Genomic DNA, 19,338 nt, shown 5'->3' with positions numbered 1-19,338 from the left:
TTATGTGTTTTTGTAATCTCCAACATTTTGCACCTGGGGTGATTGCCCCCGGTGTTCACCGCAAGCAGTGCCACTGCAGTTATATTTGTAAAAGGAAGAATTGCTGATACTGCTTTTATTAAGATTGTGCAAGTGTGCCTACATTTATGGAATGTGAGTGGGAATGGATGTTTGTCTCCAGGTGTACCTCAACTCTCAGCCAAAGTCAGCTGGGTTGGGCTCCAGCACACCCATGATCTTAATAAGGATAAAAATAAAAGAAAATGGAATTGTACTAGAATTCTTGGGCGTTCAACACGTTGGGGGCGCCGCTGTGTGCATGAGCTGTGCATGTAATAATGGTCACACCTTGCAGACGCCACTATTTCTAAGTGAGGGGAGGGGAGGAAAGGTGGCCAACTTGGGGAGGGTGGGGGGTAGAGTATAGAGCGCTCTCCTCCTCCATTAATTTCCAAATGTCTGTTACTAAGAATAGCCTCCCTCCTTCTCCTCCTTCCATCTCGAACAAACACACGACTCGCATGCGCGCGCGCGCGCGCACGTAGTTCTGGCGACGTTGCAGGTGCGCACGTGTACGTGCCGCATATAACCAACACCCCTTTCCTCTGCGCATGCATTTGGCAATTTCTATGCGCATTCACGTGAATTTTGGAATACATTTTCAAAGAGGGAGATCAATAGTGATGGCATTTTCGTCCTTATTGTGGCTGACGTGAATCAGGGCTTGGTTAGAGCAATATTGAAGTCGGCTGCAAATGGCGTATACGTGTGCAAGTGGATGCTTGCGTCATGTGCGGCTCCAGCGCTCCAAGTACGGCGCATACGTCAGCTGTGTGACTGCATAGATTTTTAGACACATGCACCGCTTCAATTATTTCTTTCATTCCTGTCTCCATCCATCCCTCCATTCCTGCGTCCCTCTCCTTCTCCTCCCCTTGGGGCTGCTGGTGGAGGAAGCCACCACCACCCCCGCCACCTCCTCCATACTCTCCAATGAGAGCGAGAGGATGCTGTAGCAGGACATCCAAGCGGTCCAAGAAGAAGGAGGTTCGACTTCATCGGGACACGGTGAGAGACTCTATCCATGGAAGGGTGTAAGACGGCGGGGAAGAGGCCGTCCCACGCGTGTCTTTGACGCCGTGTCCTCTCCGTCCGCGGATGGCTCGGCAGGTGTTGCAAGCAGGGAGGAGGATGCTGTTCGCCGCTCTCATCTCCACGACGACGGCATGGACATTTTAGAGCAACATGGGATTCTCCGCCTTTCCCTTTTTGCACGGCGTTTTGTATTTTTAAACCAATGACATTGTTTTTTCCTCTCTCGCGTTCGAGGCTTGTCAGATCCTCCACGTTAAGGTACAATTAGCAGTGCCACACTGCCACGTTATCGCAACACGACCAAATATTGCGGATGTTTTAGAAATAATTAAATAATGGTAGCATTTGATTTGCAATGTTTTTTAAGTGAACACGGTGGTTTCAGGGATGAAGAATTGCGCCATCTGACCACGAAACGTTTGAGTTGTTTTTTACCATTACATGCCGTGAATGTGATTTATTAGGCCCGTGTCGTTTTAGAGGCGTCTGTATTGTCATGACATGTTGTCATGACAGTGAAGAACAAAATCTTGTGGCGCCTGTGGAGCGTTCTGATGCAGCAGGCATGACGAGCCATGGTTCGTGTTGAATAAGTCCCCATGAGCAGGCGGTGGGGGGTCGTCCTCAGGGTTTGGACGGATCCAAGACGACTGTAGGACTTGAGACGCCCTTCAGTGTGAGCCAAAAGACCAAACATTTGATTCTCTCGCACCTGCGGTTGGCCCCTGGCAGAGACGGACAGGGAAGGTGGTCTCTTCGTGGGCCCCCGGGTTGCTTAGACCAGAAGCTGCAGAACCTTGACCCATTTGAACATATGAGATGTTCTGATCCAGATGGGATGTAATGTGTGGCTGTGCATCTGAGCACCGGTCTCCTTCTCCGCTGCTTCGTCAAGATTGGCTGCTTCTGGTTTCCAGAGAATGGCACGGTTTGGAGACGAGGGACCAGCCAGGTACGGTGGAGGGCCTGGTGGAGGGGGCCCAGGTGGTCGTGGTGGAGCCAGGCAAGGAGGACCACACGGACATGCACACGGTCATGGGCATGGACATGGGCACGGACATGGGCATGCCCATGGGCATGGGCTGGGCCACGGTCCACCCGGAGGGCCAGGAACCCAGAGAATGTACAAGCAATCCATGGCGCAGAGGGCCCGGACTATGGCCCTGTACAACCCCATACCAGTCCGCCAGAACTGCTTCACTGTCAACCGCTCCTTGTTTATTTTCAGTGAAGACAACTTTGTGAGAAAATACGCCAAAAAGATCACCGAATGGCCATATCCTTTACCTGCATTGTTGTAAGTACCATCCCGCTTGAAGAGCAGGTAGGTTCATCATGACCGAGGTCTCACAAGAATGCCTGTCCACGTGACTGAGGCTGGACTTGTAATTTACGCTTAATGAAAAGGTGGCGGCAGATACTGCAGCCCCCTTTTTATAGCTGTTGATCGGCATCAATCACTTCTGTTAGTAATTCCACGTCACATCACGTGGGAGCCTGATATATGATCCCAGAATGGACTCTGTGTGTGTGCGTGTGTATGTGTAATTGTGTTTTGATGCAGATAGGAGGGGTGTGGGTGCTATCTAGGGGGCGCTGCTGGCTGCTGATGTCAGCAAGTATAGATAAGCAGAAAGAAGTGGGAGAGGAGGGGAATGGTGGCATGGGTGATTCCAAGCTTCAGTGTGTGGGTGTATGTGCAAGTAGTATACCTGTATTCAGCGCTTTACGGGGACTGAGGTCTGAACACATCGACGGTCATAGGAACATCTCGTTCTTTGGGTTCCAAAAATCAGTTGTCCCCATGAGAGCAATGAGAAGCGAGCATGTTTGCGTGTGGATGACGCAAGCTTCCATATTACAATTCTGCAGGTGTCTTTCTAGTTATGCCGTGTGTGAGCTTGAAGGCATGACCATCTTTTGAATTGTATACAGACCATGTGTTGTCGCAGTGTGTGCGTGTGTGTGTGTGTGTATGTTTTCTTCTTGTTATTTGTAAGACTAAAAAAAGACTCAAATCTGCTTGAATGTGTCTTCATTTCCCTCTATGTTTGCATGTGTGTATGCAATTTCATCTTTCAGAAATCGGCACATTGCACCATTCTGTGCAAATGAACAGAAAGAGATTTCTCCATTTACAAGTTGTGTGAGTGATGTTCAGCTGAATCCGTGTAAATTAAACTTTGTGCTTTGCGAGTGTTAATGACATGAGTGGAAATTGGAGTAATGATTGTATTGATCGCTGCCAATGCTTGAGCTGTGACATAACTACACACACTAATTGGGCTGCTTTAATGAAATCCAGGAGCTACTTATGCTTATGACTCAGAGTCTATTTACTCAACGATGGAGCTGTTCACAAGGAGGCTGAGGTTGTATAACTTGGATTTAGTTTACATGTTGCTGACATTCAAATTCACTTGTCCAGGTTCATATGTTACTGTGAAAGCAATTCATTGTGCAGTGTTGGTTACCAAATTTCTATTGAATGTTTTCAATTGGACAGGGCCATTAAAATTCATGACAGAGACAAGAGACGGTGTCAAGTTGGTTAATTATATGAATAGTAATTTACTCGCTGTTTGAAAGGCAAACATGTTACCCAAAAATATGAAAAGAAGAGGACAAAATAAGTGCTGACCTTTACAATAATGTTTAAACGGACTTCGGACGGACCTGGACTTGTGTTGCTTTAAAATCGGTATTCATTGCCCTGTCTTTATTATTGGAAGCTCATAGTTTAACTACAATTTCCAGAAAAATTGCTGTACTTGCTGTTAACCAAAGATGAAGGAAGCCAAGTTATAACCTTTTCTATAAGAACTAAATCTTCCACCATGGTGCATTATCCATGAAGTATTATGCAGATGAAAGTCCAAAAAGTATAATGAAAAAATATACAGCTTGTCACACGACTTGGAAGAGGATCGGCCATGGTTCGTCCATTATTATCGTTAGTTCTTGGTCCTTGTGTACCTTTAATGGGACTGCTATTAGAGAACAGAAAAACACAACAAAGGTCACAAGATGTTTTCTGAAGATATTACAATTAATCATCTTGATCTTCCACTATTTGGTTTGTTGTCGACAGTGGTGTACCTGGAGTGGTCCCTTGAGAAGTGGGCATGCTCTAAATTTTTACTATTTTTAATTTTTTAATTTTTTATTTTTAAGTAGTCCAGAAAATTGACCTGTTTTAGAAATGTGACATGTAAGAATCCATTTGCACTTGCCCACACTATCACGACTTAAGGGCAGTTTGTAGTTATTACTAGTGGGGACACAAGCAATCTGAATTAATGTAAAATGCATGAGACAAATATACAGTATAATAAAAATAATGTTGAAAAATATTGAGAAAACAACGAACAAAAATAATAAAAAATAATGGTCTCTATTAGGCGGCACGGTAGTCGAGTGGTTAGCACGTCCGCTTCCCAGTTCTGAGGTCTCCGGTTCGAGTCCAGGCTCGGACCTTCCTGGGTGGAGTTTGCATGTTCTCCCCGTGCCCGCGTGGGTCTTCTCCGGGTACTCCGGTCTCCTCCCACATTCCGAAGACATGCATGGCAGGTTAATTGGGCGCTCCGAATTGTCCCTAGGTGTGCTTGTGAGTGTGGATGGTTGTTCGTCTCTGTGTGCCCTGCGATTGGCTGGCAACCAGTCCAGGGTGTCCCCCGCCTACTGCCCAGAGCCAGCTGAGATAGGCGCCAGCAGCCCCCGCGACCCTTGTGAGGAATAAGCGGTCAAGAAAATGGATGGATGGATGGATGGATGGTCTCTATTAGACCTCTATATTGGAGACAGTCCTCCAATTAAGATCACATAGGTCGTTTTGAAATGTGCCAAATTACGGCCAAGTGTTACATATTGAAGTTTACCGACCTCCATCGACCGTGTAAATAGAGAAAAAATAGTAACGTGAACCATAAGTGTAGTTACTGGGACTCAAACCCGGATAGTGTGGTAGGAAGACGAGTGTCTATCCAACTGAGCTAACTGGCCAATAATTGTTATATATGTTTATATGTTCACTATGTGTTATGTAACGTCAACCATACTACAAACCTCACTGAGCCTTCTACTAACCACAATCATTAGTGTCCCATGTAAAGACGTAATGTGTACAACCTTACTGAAAGCCTAATAATAACCCCAACCATTAGTCGCGGTGACGATGAATTAACATTCATGTCAACACTAAAAAACACTAAAATAATTACAGGCCTATTAGGTCAGTAAGATAGCCGTTTGTCTTCAGACCAGATGACCCAGGTTCAATTCCCTTTACTATTTATTTTTCTTTTTTCTTTTCTTTCGCTAATTACATGAGCGAAAGGGGTTGAAAAACTACAATATATAACACTTGATTGCATCTTGGTGCATGGTAAATGACCAATATGGTCGTATATTGTTGGACGACTTGTTTATTTGATTATAGTTTTAGGCCGAATCTTAAAGGGACAGTCAGTGATCTCTAGTGCCATCTAGTGGTGAACTAGTAATTAATTCATTTTAAAAACCGACTGTTTATGTCAATAGTATGCAAAAAATATTTTGTGGTGCATAAACGTATATATATATATATATATATATATATATATATATATATATATATATATATATATATATATATATATATATATATATATATATATATATATATATATATATATATATATATATATATATATATATATAATCATAGGTCTAGTAATCACTAATTATATTACATAGCTGTAGTCTCACTGTCTCACCGGTTAGGTAGGTTAGTATTGCATTGAGTGTCGAATGGGTTCGACCACAGCTTACCTTTCAAAGCTGGGGCCTGCAGGTGGTCATCACTAACTCCCGTGATTTGGGCCCATTGTTTGTCACTTTCTGCTTTGCCCTTGCAAGCGTTTACTAGCTTTTTTTTTTTTTTTTTAGTAGCTCCTCCCGCTAGCCGCTCTTGTTAGCCACTCCAGCCTATGGTTCCAACTAACTCCCGCTAGCTGCTCTTGTTTGCTGCTTGCTTCTAATGCTATTCTTTGACCACTAGATGGCGCGAGAGGTCACTGAATGTCCCCTTAAGTATTTGTCATGATTTTCGTGTTTTAACTTACTTTAAAATCAACTACCATCCAAGCTACTACAAGTATAAAACGAAACTAGATCACGTATGTTAGTATGTAACGAGCGGCGCCCACCCCAGTGACTGAATCCATACCGCGTAAGATTGCAAAAAGCTTCCGTTGAGCTAAAACACCAGGCTGCCATTACGACTCAGGACACCATTTGGAGGATTATTTACTTTGGCATGACCCGCCCTACTCTACCTCCAATTGTTTTATTAGTCCTCATTCAGCCAATCTAATCAGCGAAGGTAGGGGGTACCAGCAATTTTGAGGCAGAGGATGGTGGGCCTCGCATACAGCATACCCTGGAATATACAACTGGTTGTAGATTACTTCAAGTTGAGTTAAGGTGGAAAGTTAATCTTGATAGCATTAGAAAGAGGAAATTGGTGATGATTATTTATCAATTATGAGAGTATCTCAGGTAACTGCAGACTATGCACTGTACTCTAGCGTTACTAGTAAATTGTGTACATTATTCTATCGTCATAGAAAATACTGGAAAAGCTAAATATTTAACTCTTTGACTGCCAAACATTATCAAAAAAAACAAAAAACAATCCCAACAGTGCCAGCCGATTTTGAGCATTTTCACTCATCTTTCAAGGCAAACAAAATATTGTGCGCTACGACTACATAAACATAAAAAATTATTATTAATTAATTAATTATTTCATTCTTTAGTAGTCACCATTTGAAAATAGGTCATTTGAGTGACATTGAAAAGATAATTTTTTTGCACGACAGTGACTTAGATATTTTAGTTTAGATTATTAGTTTGTTTATTGACACTCTGTGAATTTGGTTTAATGTGACAAAGGCTTTGATCATTCATGTCATCCCTGAAATGTTCAATTTCATCATATCACTCGTGTTTCATTGTAATTTCATATACCGTGAGCCCATTGACAAAAGATACAATGCTGCCATCTGCTGGCCATAGTTAGTAGGTGTTTTTGATTCCACAACCCATTGAGCAGGCAGTGCTGCACAAGACGTTGCACTGCCCATTGAGAGAGAGAGAGAGAGAGAGAGAGAGAGAGAGAGAGAGAGAGAGAGAGAGAGAGAGAGAGAGAGAGAGAGAGAGAGAGAGAGAGAAAACCTTAGTAAACGTCAATTAACGTTTATGGCGGCATTCATTAGGATTTTAGCATACGTCATTAAACGTTTTTGGCGGTCAAAGAATTAAAGTGGCTTCAAAGCCCTTGAAGTGGTGTCTTCTGCCTTAAAACATATGCCAGTTATCGTGCACATACTCTATAAAGTGATGGTTCCATGGACTATAATAGTAAAGTGCTTTGAAATAAAATCAGCACAGCTCTTTTGAATAAAAAATAATAATGTCTGTTTTATTTCAAGTGTCATTTACAATCTGTCTGGACAATCTGTTGTTTGTGATGATTCAGAAGTGAGCCGTTCTGTGTGAAGGAAAATAATGTCTTGATGCACCGAGATGCATTTGTCTCTGTGGACTCATTGAGGGCCTTTATTTATTTGTGAACTGACTTTAGACACAAGGGAGTGGCACATAAATAATGTGCTCATGTCCCCATTTAGACAGACGTTTTTATGGCTGTTTAATTACAATTGACATACTTTAAGGATGTAATTTAATATTATTTTAAGGGGAAAAAAGATAATATAACCACGTAGAACATTTGGCTAACACTTTTGGATAAAAAAAAATTAATACATTTATACAATACATACATACAAGCATATAATACAATATATGCCACACAGACTCCTACACAAAAAAAGATTGGCTGCTGTAGTAAAAGGTGCTTTTTTTTTTTTTTTTTTTTTTTTTTTTTTTAAGATCAGTTTATGTCTTGGTTTATGCCGAGCTACATTAGCTATTCATGTATTTATGTCCCAGCCTAACGAATGGGCGACTACAGTTTGTGTCATTTATGATGTCACACACAGTTGGTCGCTTGCTGTAACTAAATAGGTCATCCATAGGACCTTGGAAATGAAATTCCACCCTCATCTGACCCAAAATGACTCTTTGACCTTGTCGAAATGCATATGTGGTGTCATACAGTGGTGTTACTATGTGACAATGCTATTATTTGTGTCAATTCACATATTCATCCCTTGTATTTCTTTTGTCCAATTAAGTTTCTTTGGTGCAAGCTTTATTAAGTGATAGTTCAATACATATTATGAATGTAGCTACATAGACACACTTCATACATATATACATGTGCATGTACTGTAAACCATATGGTGCTGAGTGCGCCATCCATTTACATTTAAGTGCCCCTCATTGTAAATAGAGAGGAAGTCAATGCGCTCAAGTCCTCCGTAGCAACTATGATCCCCGTACAAATGTTCAAGTGTAGAAAAAGGGGTTTATTTGATAATTTCATAAATCTCACAATCTCAATTGCTTTGCACCACAGCTAACTTAGATTTTTGGTTGCACTGTCCAACGATAACTAGAAAATTGATTGGAAGGGTTGACCGATGAATTACAGTCACGACATAAATAAGAGACAGAGAGTGGGGGCTGCTTGTTTTTGGGTGGACGTGGAGTCCGTGATCTGTGTTTACTGCAGAATCTAAATTATTTATTTATTTATTTATTTATTTATTTATTTATTTATTTATTTATTTATTTATTTATTTATTTATTTTCCTGCAGCTTGCAAGTGTCAGTTGGTGGTAACTACACAGAATAAACATCCCTTCACTTTGTGTGTGAGGTTATATGCTTCTCGGTATGTAGGTGCTTTTTCATTTGTTTCAAAGTTGGTTATAGCTTGTAGTGGCTGTTCTCAAACTCAAATTCCTCAAGTTCTCACACTGTAGCATCTTAAAGATTACAGGACTTTTAGTAGCCAAACCTTATTTGTCAAGTTTGCTGCTTCGATGGATGTGGAGATGGATGCAGTGTATGTGTAGTGGGTGCATTGAAGGATAGCTAGAGATGAGGACAATTTAAAGGTATGGATAAATGATGTATGATCAATTGATGTACAAAGAGGGAATATAGATGGAAAAAGAAATGGGTGAAAGGATGGATGGAATTTGATGGTTGGTCACGGTCATGTATGTGTATGTTCTTTTGTTATGTTTAAAAAATAATTTGACTTTGAACAAATGAAAGTGTTTGTCCTGAAATGACCGCAGCACCATAACATCTGAATACATGTAGTATTCCAGTTCGATGTCACCCGACACCACTCTTCATTCAGGGCTCTTGCATTTGGCTTCTGATGTCTTTAGTTATCGAGTGTATGTGTCAGCCTGTTATCAAACTAACCAAAACACCACCATTTATGAAAACAAAAAAAACCTTTTTGCAATATCACATTTTATGGAGGTAATAAAGAAAACAGTAATATAATGCAACCAAACCATAGTGCTAAGTCCATTAAAAATTATATCGTGTTGTCCATGAATTCATGCAGATACCAAATATTTTGTGGACTGAAAAGAGAAATAGGGAGATGATTTTCTGTTTCTGTTGTGTCTCTGAAACTGCTGCTCATGAAGAGAGATGCAACAGACATTGGAGAAAAAAAATACAGAGTCAAAGGGGCTGTAGAGTTGTAAGAATTGATCAAGAAGTAGTGCGTCAAACTGTCTTTCTGCTTCTAAATCATGAAACAATGCAGTGAACTTTCAAACACTCCGGCAGTAAACATAAATGTAGTGTAACTTCACCACTGGAATGCCTTAAAGCTGGTCACATTTCACTTTGGATTAAAATTAAACACAGAGAAAGTATTGTTAACAACACTGCCAAATCTGAATGGCCAAGTATGTAAAAATGTGTCTTCAAGCCGGTAGTGGCTGGCACATAGCCCACCGGGTCGCCACAGCGAGGCTCAAAGCGGCCATGCTAGTACGAAGCCATGTCTGCATGCTTGCTGTCACATCAGGCTTGCTCCTCCCCTCATGGCGCTCTAAAATGGCTTACTAGTTTCCGAATAGAAGATGCATTTTAAGGGTGTAGGCATAGGCAGATAGCTACTTAACTGGTTAACGGCATGTCGCGGTTGTGTTGGATATCTACTACTACTTTTTTTTTCTTTTCTTTTTTTACTGATATGCATTTGAGTCAAATCTGTTTGTGATGATTGACAAGAAAGAGCAGCTTTTTTTCCCCATCTGCTCTTTCTTGTCAACGAGGAATGAGCGTGAGATGTTAATGGTTGTCTTTAAAGTGTTTTATTATTGGTAACAAATTATTAAAAATGCTTGTGAAAAGTCCTGTCCGAACTTCTCCTGGTTCTTTTATCTTTAATGCTCACTGTCCAATAACTACCAGAAGACTATAAATTCTCAATTTAGACTATTTAATGATGCCATGAAGATTTACATATGGGCCTGTGGAGTTCTAATATTCAATGCAAAGAAATTATGCCAAACAAATCATACGAGTGACTTATTGTCCCTGATGTGATAAGCCAAAACCGCAACAATGGAAAATGTTTTTTGAATGCTAAACTTCTGCTTATGGGTACATAAAAGTATTATAAATATTGCTTGAAAAAGTGTTTCCACTATATTCTGTACTTTGCAAAGAAATATTCCAAATACAGTTGATTGAGTTGGCAATTTTATGTAGAAATGTGATGATATCTCCCAGTGTTCCAGTATTACAGAACACATTGTATGACCACCATCAAACGTGCTAAATCCTGAATGGGAGCTGAGTTTGCTGTAATTGTTAAATCACGTTTTGTCTTTATGATGAGCTCATCCCTACTAGACAGCTCTACACAAACACACTTTTAAACCCTCTGCTCCTTTTGTCACCCCTCCATCTCTGATTGATAGGACCCGAGGCTTTATCGTCACCTCTCACCACTGTCTACCTGCACCTTTTCTCTCTTGCTTTAACCTGATCCGTCATTTCCCCCCCACCCCCTCCCTCCATCACCGCTGTCCCGCTCACTCTCCTCGCCACTACATCTTGTCCTTCCTCTAAAGCGCTGCTTTCGCTTTTTATGATGCTAATTTAAGCATTGTGGAGGTGTTTTGATCCTCACAGCTGTGAGTCGTGTTTGGTTTGGTGTGTGCATTACTTTGTGCATGCATGTGTGTTTGCCCTCAAGGTTCAATATGCCTAACTCATAGCTTTTGACTGTCTGGTAATAATTGTGTGAATTGATCCATAGCCTAAGTTCCTTCAGGCACCGGAGCTCACACACAAAGTATCTCATTGAATCTCAAATATTACAGATTGAATGTGGTGTACAGAAATGTTATTTTTAATTTCACAGATTTTAGAAAATATATGATGAGCCGTGTGTATGTGTGTCCTTTCTTAAAATAATAATAATAATTAAAAAATCTAAAAAAAAAAAAGGTCACAATATTGTAAAAAAAAAAAAAAAATTAGCTCATACAAAAAAAAAAAATCACACAATATTGTGCTTTTGTACATTACTGCAATGCATATAAACAACCTACAAACTCTAACACTTAATATTGAGGCTTGCTACTGCAAGCACACATTGAGTCCCTCCACATATTGACTCGTTTCACAAGCATATTACGTTCCCTTTCATCTGACCATTAGCGTGGATTTTAAACATAGAAGGGCCAAAACATGGCTTGTGAAAATTAAACTGCACTAAAAAACTGGCCACCAGAGGGTGCTAGAACTGCACAAATCAGCCTTACTTTTTTTTTTTAACAGATGTGCTGCTTTTAATATCATGACATGACGTGACATGACGACGACGATATATTGTGGCAGTTTTAATATCGCAATATCATGATATTGCCGTTATCGTTCCATCCCTAGTAAAGATGTGCTCAATATCCATAGACAGAGCACAAACGCTCAGCATAAAAACTGGCACTTATGGATTATCATGCAGGCGCAAGCCTTGTTAAAGGTGCCTTGTGCAGTTCAAAAAGGTACAGTAATTCGAAAGCTTTTTTCTACATCATGCATGCTCCACCAATGCCCAGATGAGTTCAACGAGCCCAAACCTTTTAACTCGAACAGCACCTATTAGCTTGGATCTTCCCTTCAGTGTGGAGTGTTTGAGGCGAAAACGCCACAGTTTCTTGGGGGAGGGAAGAGGTGGAGTGGTGGAGGTTGACGTCATGCTTATCCACGGTGGTGTAACGAGACTTATTTTAATATGATTGAGGTGGATGCTGACAGATTTCGAACTCTGTTGTCACGTGGTCTGAGGACTCCAGTTCGAGTCCAGGCTTCGGCCATTCCTGGGTGGAGTTTGCATGTTCTCCCCGTGCCCGCGTGGGTCTTCTCCGGGTACTCCGGTCTCCTCCCACATTCCAAAGACATGCATGGAAGGTTAATTGGGCGCTCCGAATTGTCCCAAGGTGTGCGTGTGAGTGTGGATGGTTGTTCGTCTCTGTGTGCCCTGCGATTGGCTGGCAACCAGTTCAGGGTGTCCCCCGCCTACTGCCCAGAGCCAGCTGAGATAGGCGCCAGCACCCCCCGCGACCCTTGTGAGGAATAAGCGGTCAAGAAAATGGATGGATGGATGGATACTAAAATTTACTTTTGTGTGAAAGTATATTACAAGCAAATTATTGCTGTTAGAGGGATTGATCTTGCACTCACCAACCTTTTTGAAATGAAATCAGTTACTGGCTCGGTCATTGTTTTCCAATGTAAAAGCAAATGCTTGCAAATGTCTTGTTTTGATCACATACAGAAGAAGATGATCAGTCTGCTTTCATCAGGACCGTAGAAATCAGAATAATTCCTCTTGAAAGGCAGACAATTTTTAACAAAAGTTAAACAATCGGCGGTGGTGGTGGGGGGGGGGGGGGGGGGGGGGGGGGGGTCAACAAATTGTGACTTGAGAGCTGTCATGTTTAAGTGACAACTAGTCAATCAAATTAATCAATAACTATTTCAATAAATAAAGTATTACTCTATTATTGAAATAGTTGTTGATTAATTTGATTGACAATTTGATTGTCAATCACTGCAATCAATATTAACAACTGTAAAGTCACAATTTGTTAAATTTCTTGCTTATTTTCCTTTCCCCAAAAAACTATATACTCTTGGTGTTGCAACTGGCTTGCTGTCTTTGAGGATACAATGTGACACAAACATATCGTATTTGGGGTCTCCTGAAAAGTAACCATTTTTTCACACACACACGCAGACCCCCACACACGAAGAAGATAAAGAAAGTCGACTCATACATACACATTCTTCAAATGTCAGGTTGTTGTGATAAAGAATAGGATCACGATTAAAACTCATACAACACATTTAAAACTAAATTGAATGTTTGAGAGAGGGGAAGTCAAAATTAACAAGTGAGATAATATTTTTACATAAGTGTGCACACCCTTTTGGTGGCTGATCAGAATTGCCAATGGCATTCAATTTTTTTTTTAAATGGGAGTCAGCACAAATCATTTCAAGTAACCCTGATTAACCCCAAATAAAGTTTAGCTGATCTAACAGGATTTTCCTGACGTTTTTGCAGTCACATCTTACAGTAAAAGCTCTGCATGGTCTGCATTGAGATTCCACAGTATCAGAGGGATATCATTGTTCAAAGATATCAGTCAGGAATGGAATTTACATCCATCTGTCCATCCATCCATCCATCCATCCATCCATCCATCCATCCATCCATCCATCCATCCATCCATCCATCCATCCATCCATCCATCCATCCATCCATTTCCTTAATCACTTATTTCCAATCCATTAAATATCCCATAGAACACAATGAAGACCGTCATCATCAAGTGCAACAGTGACATTACCAAGAACTGGACGTTCCTCCAAAATTGATGAAAAGACAAAAATAAACGTTGTCAGGAAGAATGCGAAGAGGCCCGTTGGCATAACTGCAACACATTGGCTGTTTCGTTCACGTGAACTCAATCACCCACCTTATTCATATGTCTGTGTGATGTTGTTTTCTTTTTTCCTTAGTGTTGTACAGGTTATAGATCACATTGATATGGAGAAAAACTTTTCAAGTGATTTATTGGCTCTTGTTTTTTTTCCATCCGAAAAGTCTGGCATTTGAACAAGGGTGTGTAGACTGCAGTCGGTGTTTTTGCGGATGGAGGGTGGTTAGTGACGTGGGACGGAGCTATTTTGGGGATTGGGATACGTGAGGAGAGGAAAAAATAGAGGCAGATAGTGTGTGATGGATTGATTTTCTCATGCTTGTGTTCTTTAGTCACGTGCTATGGCTGCGACTAGTCAAAAATGTGCTTTCTTCCTGCCAGCACGCACGCTGTGCTGGCACACACATACACCATGACGCGCATACGGACTGTCAAGAGAAAATGGCTAGATCAGCACACACCGTCAGTTACCATTACCACATTAAAAAATATGCAAAGAAACAATCTCGACCGAGACTCTGCACACAGCTCACACACATACCAGCATCAGCATCTTGCAAAAGTGGCAATTCAGCTGTATTTGGGTGTGGGGAGGGGGTGGCAGTGGCAGGGCTGAGGCAGGCGCAACATTTGCAGTATAGAATATACAGGAGGAGCAGGGGAGGGCGCCTGCAAGGACTAAAACACTGATTGATGCTAAATCCTTCTGAGAGAGGACAAGCCGGGCTAAACTGGCCTTTAGGCTCACCAATTTGTTTAGCAATGCAGTCAAACATGCTGCCAGTGTGCTAGGAATGTAAACTCATTACGTCATTGTTGCCTTTTAGGGGAAAAATGTGTGCTTTCATTTGTCTTTGACTATATTTTAGACTATGAATTGGAGCTGCCAAATTGAATCGATTAATGAATAGTCGACAACTATTTTAACCCTTTGACTGCCAAATGTTATATAAAAAAAAAAAAAAAACAACCCCGACAGTGCCAGCCGATTTTGAGCATTTTCACTCATCTTTCAAGGTAAATGGAATATTCCTTCTCGAGGAACAAAAAAAAAAGTATGTTTCTACCTTATTCCGTTCTTTAGGAATCACCATTTGAAAATAGGTCATTTGAGTGACATAAGTGAAAATAGAAAAAGATAAGCAGAAAACAAGCTTTTTGTGAAAAGATACATTTTCTGCACAGCAGTGACTTTGACACTAATATTTTTTTAGTGACGCTCTGTGAATTAGGTTTAACATGACAAAGGCTTTGATCATTCACGTCATCCTTCAAAACGTTCTATTTAATCAGATTTGACATGTTTTATTGTAATTTAATACACCTTGAGCCCATTGAAAAGATATACAATGCTGCCATCTGCTGGCCATAGTTAGTCGGTGTTTTTGATTTCACAACTCCATTGACCAGGCAGCACTCCACAAGAAGTTGCACTGCCCATTGATTAAAAAAAAAAAGAAAAAAAAAAAGTAGTTGACGTCAATTAACGTTTATGGCGGCATTCATTAGAATTTTAGCATACGTCATTACACTTTTTTGGTGGTCAAACAGTTAATAATCGAGTTATCATTTGGGTCATTTTTTTCCAATTAAAAATTGTCCAAATCCTCTGATTTTAGTATATCAACAGTAATTGTTCACTGATTTCTGTAGTTCTTCATAAAAGAAGACTGCATATATTCTGATAAAGATCAGACATTTGCAAACATCTGTTTTTGCTTTGGAAAACAATGACCGAAAAGTAACACCGTCAATCAATCAATCAATCAATCAATCAATCAATCAATCAATCAATCAATCAAACTTTATTTCAGACTCAAAGAAGGTCCATAAAATCACATAAAAGAGACAATCAGAGAATAGATATCATAAGACAATTACAATCCATACTCGCACTCTCTCCAGCGCCTCCAGAGCAGACGTGTACCTCACACTACTCTGCTCAAGTCGGATAAGAACATTTAAAATGTTATTTTGTGAGTCCATGAGTCTCATTAAAAATGTATATACAGTTCCGTATGACAGCTTTCAATGTAGTTGCATTGTTCTGCACAAACAGTAGACTGGCACTTGTCCACCGAGGGACCTTCAAAAGGGAGCCTCAGAGCATTGTTGTATGCAACCTGAAGCTTCCTGAATTTATATGAATATGAAGTATGAAATAACCACCAATCACGATTAATCAACAGCAATCAGGGAAAAAATGCTTTTGTAATACACTTTAATGCAAAATTAAAATGATTCCAATTAGTCGATTAATCGATTGAATAACTGATAGAGTAATCAATTCTAAAAATATTCGATAGTGACAGCACTACTATGAATATATATTATATGATCTAATTTGAAGGGATACCTCTGCTCAGAAGAGCCATTTTCTTGCTGGCTTCCACTGCCAACATCTATCTATCGATCTTAATCTCGAGCGGTGATGCAAAAATGACAAAAGCAACATCATGTGGACAGAAAAAAATGCAGTGAAAAAACGCAGTAAAACAATTCAATCATGTATTTTGGATGATTTCACAAGTTTGCATTCTTGTAATCAAATGAGTTCTTCTGTGGGAGTAGTGATAGCCAAATGAAATGATTTCAGCACCGTCTTGCCAAAATGATAAAGGAAGTTGTAAAATGTAACAAGAAAAATTGACATGGTAGTTTGTGTAAGAGCACAAAAAAGCCACTCGCTTGTTTTGTTTAATATGAAGGCTGGCACCTTCCCAAATGGTAGCAGCTGGTCCGCTCTCCATTGGCAGACGAGTGTTGGGTTGTGTAGTGAAGTATAATCTGTGCATGTGTTGGGGTGTGTGTGCATGTGTTTCATGGACATATATGTGCGTGGGGGTGTGCGTGTGTGTGCGTGCACACATAAATATGTGTGTTTGGTTGGCCAAATGATGCTTGAAGGAGGGGTGTTAGAGTGGGGCAGGACTGTCAAGGTTATTGAAGGGTAGATCCTTTCAGAAATACAGTACGTTATATAAGATAATGTGTGTGCATATCAATACCAATTGGTGCACAAGGCATCTCTATATAATGTCATTAATGAATTCCATTGAATTGCCACCTTTCAGCAATGTTCCTGTTTTTCATTGGGGAAAAAAATAAACAGAAACTGCAGCATAGAGATGCATAAATGATGTTTGCCAACTGCTTTTAAAAGTTCATTGGTCAAAGTTACTCAATTACATGTGCTAATGAAACATCACAAATGAGCCCAACATTGAGTCATCCTACTGGTTTATACTGATCTTGTGGAACCTGAATAGCATTTAGATATACATCCATCCATCCATCCATCCATCCATTTTCTTGACCGCTTATTCCTCACAAGGGTTGCGGGGGGTGCTATGCCAATCTCAGCTGACTCTGGGCAGTGGGCAGGGGACACCCTGGACTGGTTGCCAGCCAATCGCAGGGCAAACAGAGACGAACAACCATCCACACTCACAAGCACACCTAGGGACAATTCGGAGCGCCCAATTAACCTGCCATGCATGTCTTTGGAATGTGGGAGGAGACCGGAGTACCCGGAGAAGACCCACGCGGGCACGGGGAGAACATGCAAACTCCACCCAGGAAGGTCCGAGCCTGGACTCGAACCGGAGTCCTCAGAACTGGGAGGTGGACGTGCTAACCACTCGCACACCATGCCGTCATTTAGTTATACAGTATAACAATTTAAAATTCTATGTATGGGTATGTGTTATATTTTTTGACAGCATAGAATTTGTTAAACATACTGAAAATGCTGCTCGGGCTGCTACTCATCAAAGTAGAGGGAACTTCAACTTGAGCGTAAAATAGCTTCAAATATCAGAATTTCATCCATCCATCCATCCATTTTCTTGACCGCTTATTCCTCACAAGGGTCGCGGGGGCTGCTGGCGCCTATCTCAGCTGGCTCTGGGCAGTAGGCAGGGGACACCCTGGACTGGTTGCCAGCCAATCGCAGTATCAGAATTTCTTGACTAAAAAATCTTGCAGTTCATTCTGAGAAACCTGCAGATGAAGGGGAAGCTAAATAATATTGTTTCAAAGCAACCTTCAAGTCATCCAAGGAAAGATTTCGGAAAAAGAAGGTCAAAGTTTCAAAATAACTGTTTAAGAATGGACCTCAATTTCAAAGAGAACTTCGCAACGCAGATCCCCTGCATTAGGAGCAAACAAAAAATATCAGAGGTCAAACTGCCAGCTGTACAATTTGCATGCATATGCGTTCACTAACAATGTAGTGGTTCAGTCGCCGTACTTCCATGCATGCAGCGTGGGTTCATCTCCCACTCAGTAATTATGTAAAGAGGATTGTTAATTGTTTTCTGTCTCCGTATGTGCCCTATAACTGTCTGGCGACCAGTACAGGGTGTAGTCCGTCCTTTGACCAAAGTCAGCTGGGAATGAATGATGGATGGATGGATGGATGGATGGATATTGTGTAACTTACCATATTTACAATTGAAATGGGCCTCTGGCATTTCAATGAAAACCTAGTGACAACCGTATATGCAACATGCCAACAAGCTGTCAGAAAGAACCATTGTTATGATGAGATTTTGTATTCCCAACATATTTTGATTTCTCAATGTCGATTTGTCCTTGGCATAATTTCACTAAGAAAGATGTTCCCATTTTGTTTTTGTGTAAATCAATGATGTTGTCAAAGTACCGTACATTCAAGGCTTTGTAACATTTAACGGGTGAGAAGAAATAAACAAATACACCAAAAGATTACCCATAAGGGTCACATCACCGTCGAGTATGAAACTCGAAATAAACTTGAGGAACATAAGGATAACCAGCTTATCCATTAACTATTATAGAAACAAACAGGCATTCATTCTTAAACACACACAAACACATAATGGAAACAAATGAATTCAGCCAGAGATATTATTAACCTTAACTCATTCATGTCCACTGAAGCAACCCCCCTTCACTGTTTTACTGGATTTTGACTGGTTTTGCAAGGCCCATAGAATATTGTGTTCTATTGCTATTAAAACATGCCACCTACCAAAAGAAAGATTAGTCTCTTCTTTCATCAAGAAAAAAAAAAGTATATTTCTATCTGTTTACATTTTGCAGAAATTATCATTACAATATAGCTAAGTGACATCATTATTCACAAATCTGTTTAAAACAGTGGGGGAAAGAGCTTTTTGCAACATGGCCCTGGTTGATCTCTAATACTCTGCTGCCACTTCCTGGGCGTTTTTATAATAACTACCATTGCTTCAAACATTCTCTTCAGTTCAGAAGCTGCATCAAAGCCTTCTGTACTATAGCACAGATGTGCCCAAGT

The 19,338-nt window shown here is 40.6% G+C and overlaps 1 protein-coding gene across 13 annotated transcripts in view; it reads left to right on the top strand.

The window, feature by feature from the left end:
• The first annotated feature begins 553 nt into the window (after window positions 1–553).
• cacna1aa (calcium channel, voltage-dependent, P/Q type, alpha 1A subunit, a) overlaps window positions 554–19,338 on the top strand; it is a 96,811-nt gene continuing 78,026 nt past the window's right edge. For all 13 annotated transcript variants that reach the window (XM_077540891.1, XM_077540863.1, XM_077540899.1 and 10 more), the window contains exon 1: window positions 554–2,371. In XM_077540891.1, the coding sequence (XP_077397017.1) occupies window positions 2,016–2,371 (356 nt within the window). In that variant the 5' untranslated portion in view covers window positions 554–2,015. The remainder of the gene's footprint in view (window positions 2,372–19,338) is intronic.

Source organism: Festucalex cinctus, chromosome 1, assembly GCF_051991245.1.
Source record: "Festucalex cinctus isolate MCC-2025b chromosome 1, RoL_Fcin_1.0, whole genome shotgun sequence".
Classification (NCBI taxonomy): Eukaryota; Metazoa; Chordata; class Actinopteri; order Syngnathiformes; family Syngnathidae; genus Festucalex; species Festucalex cinctus.
This window is presented reverse-complemented; position numbering and strand designations above follow the sequence as displayed.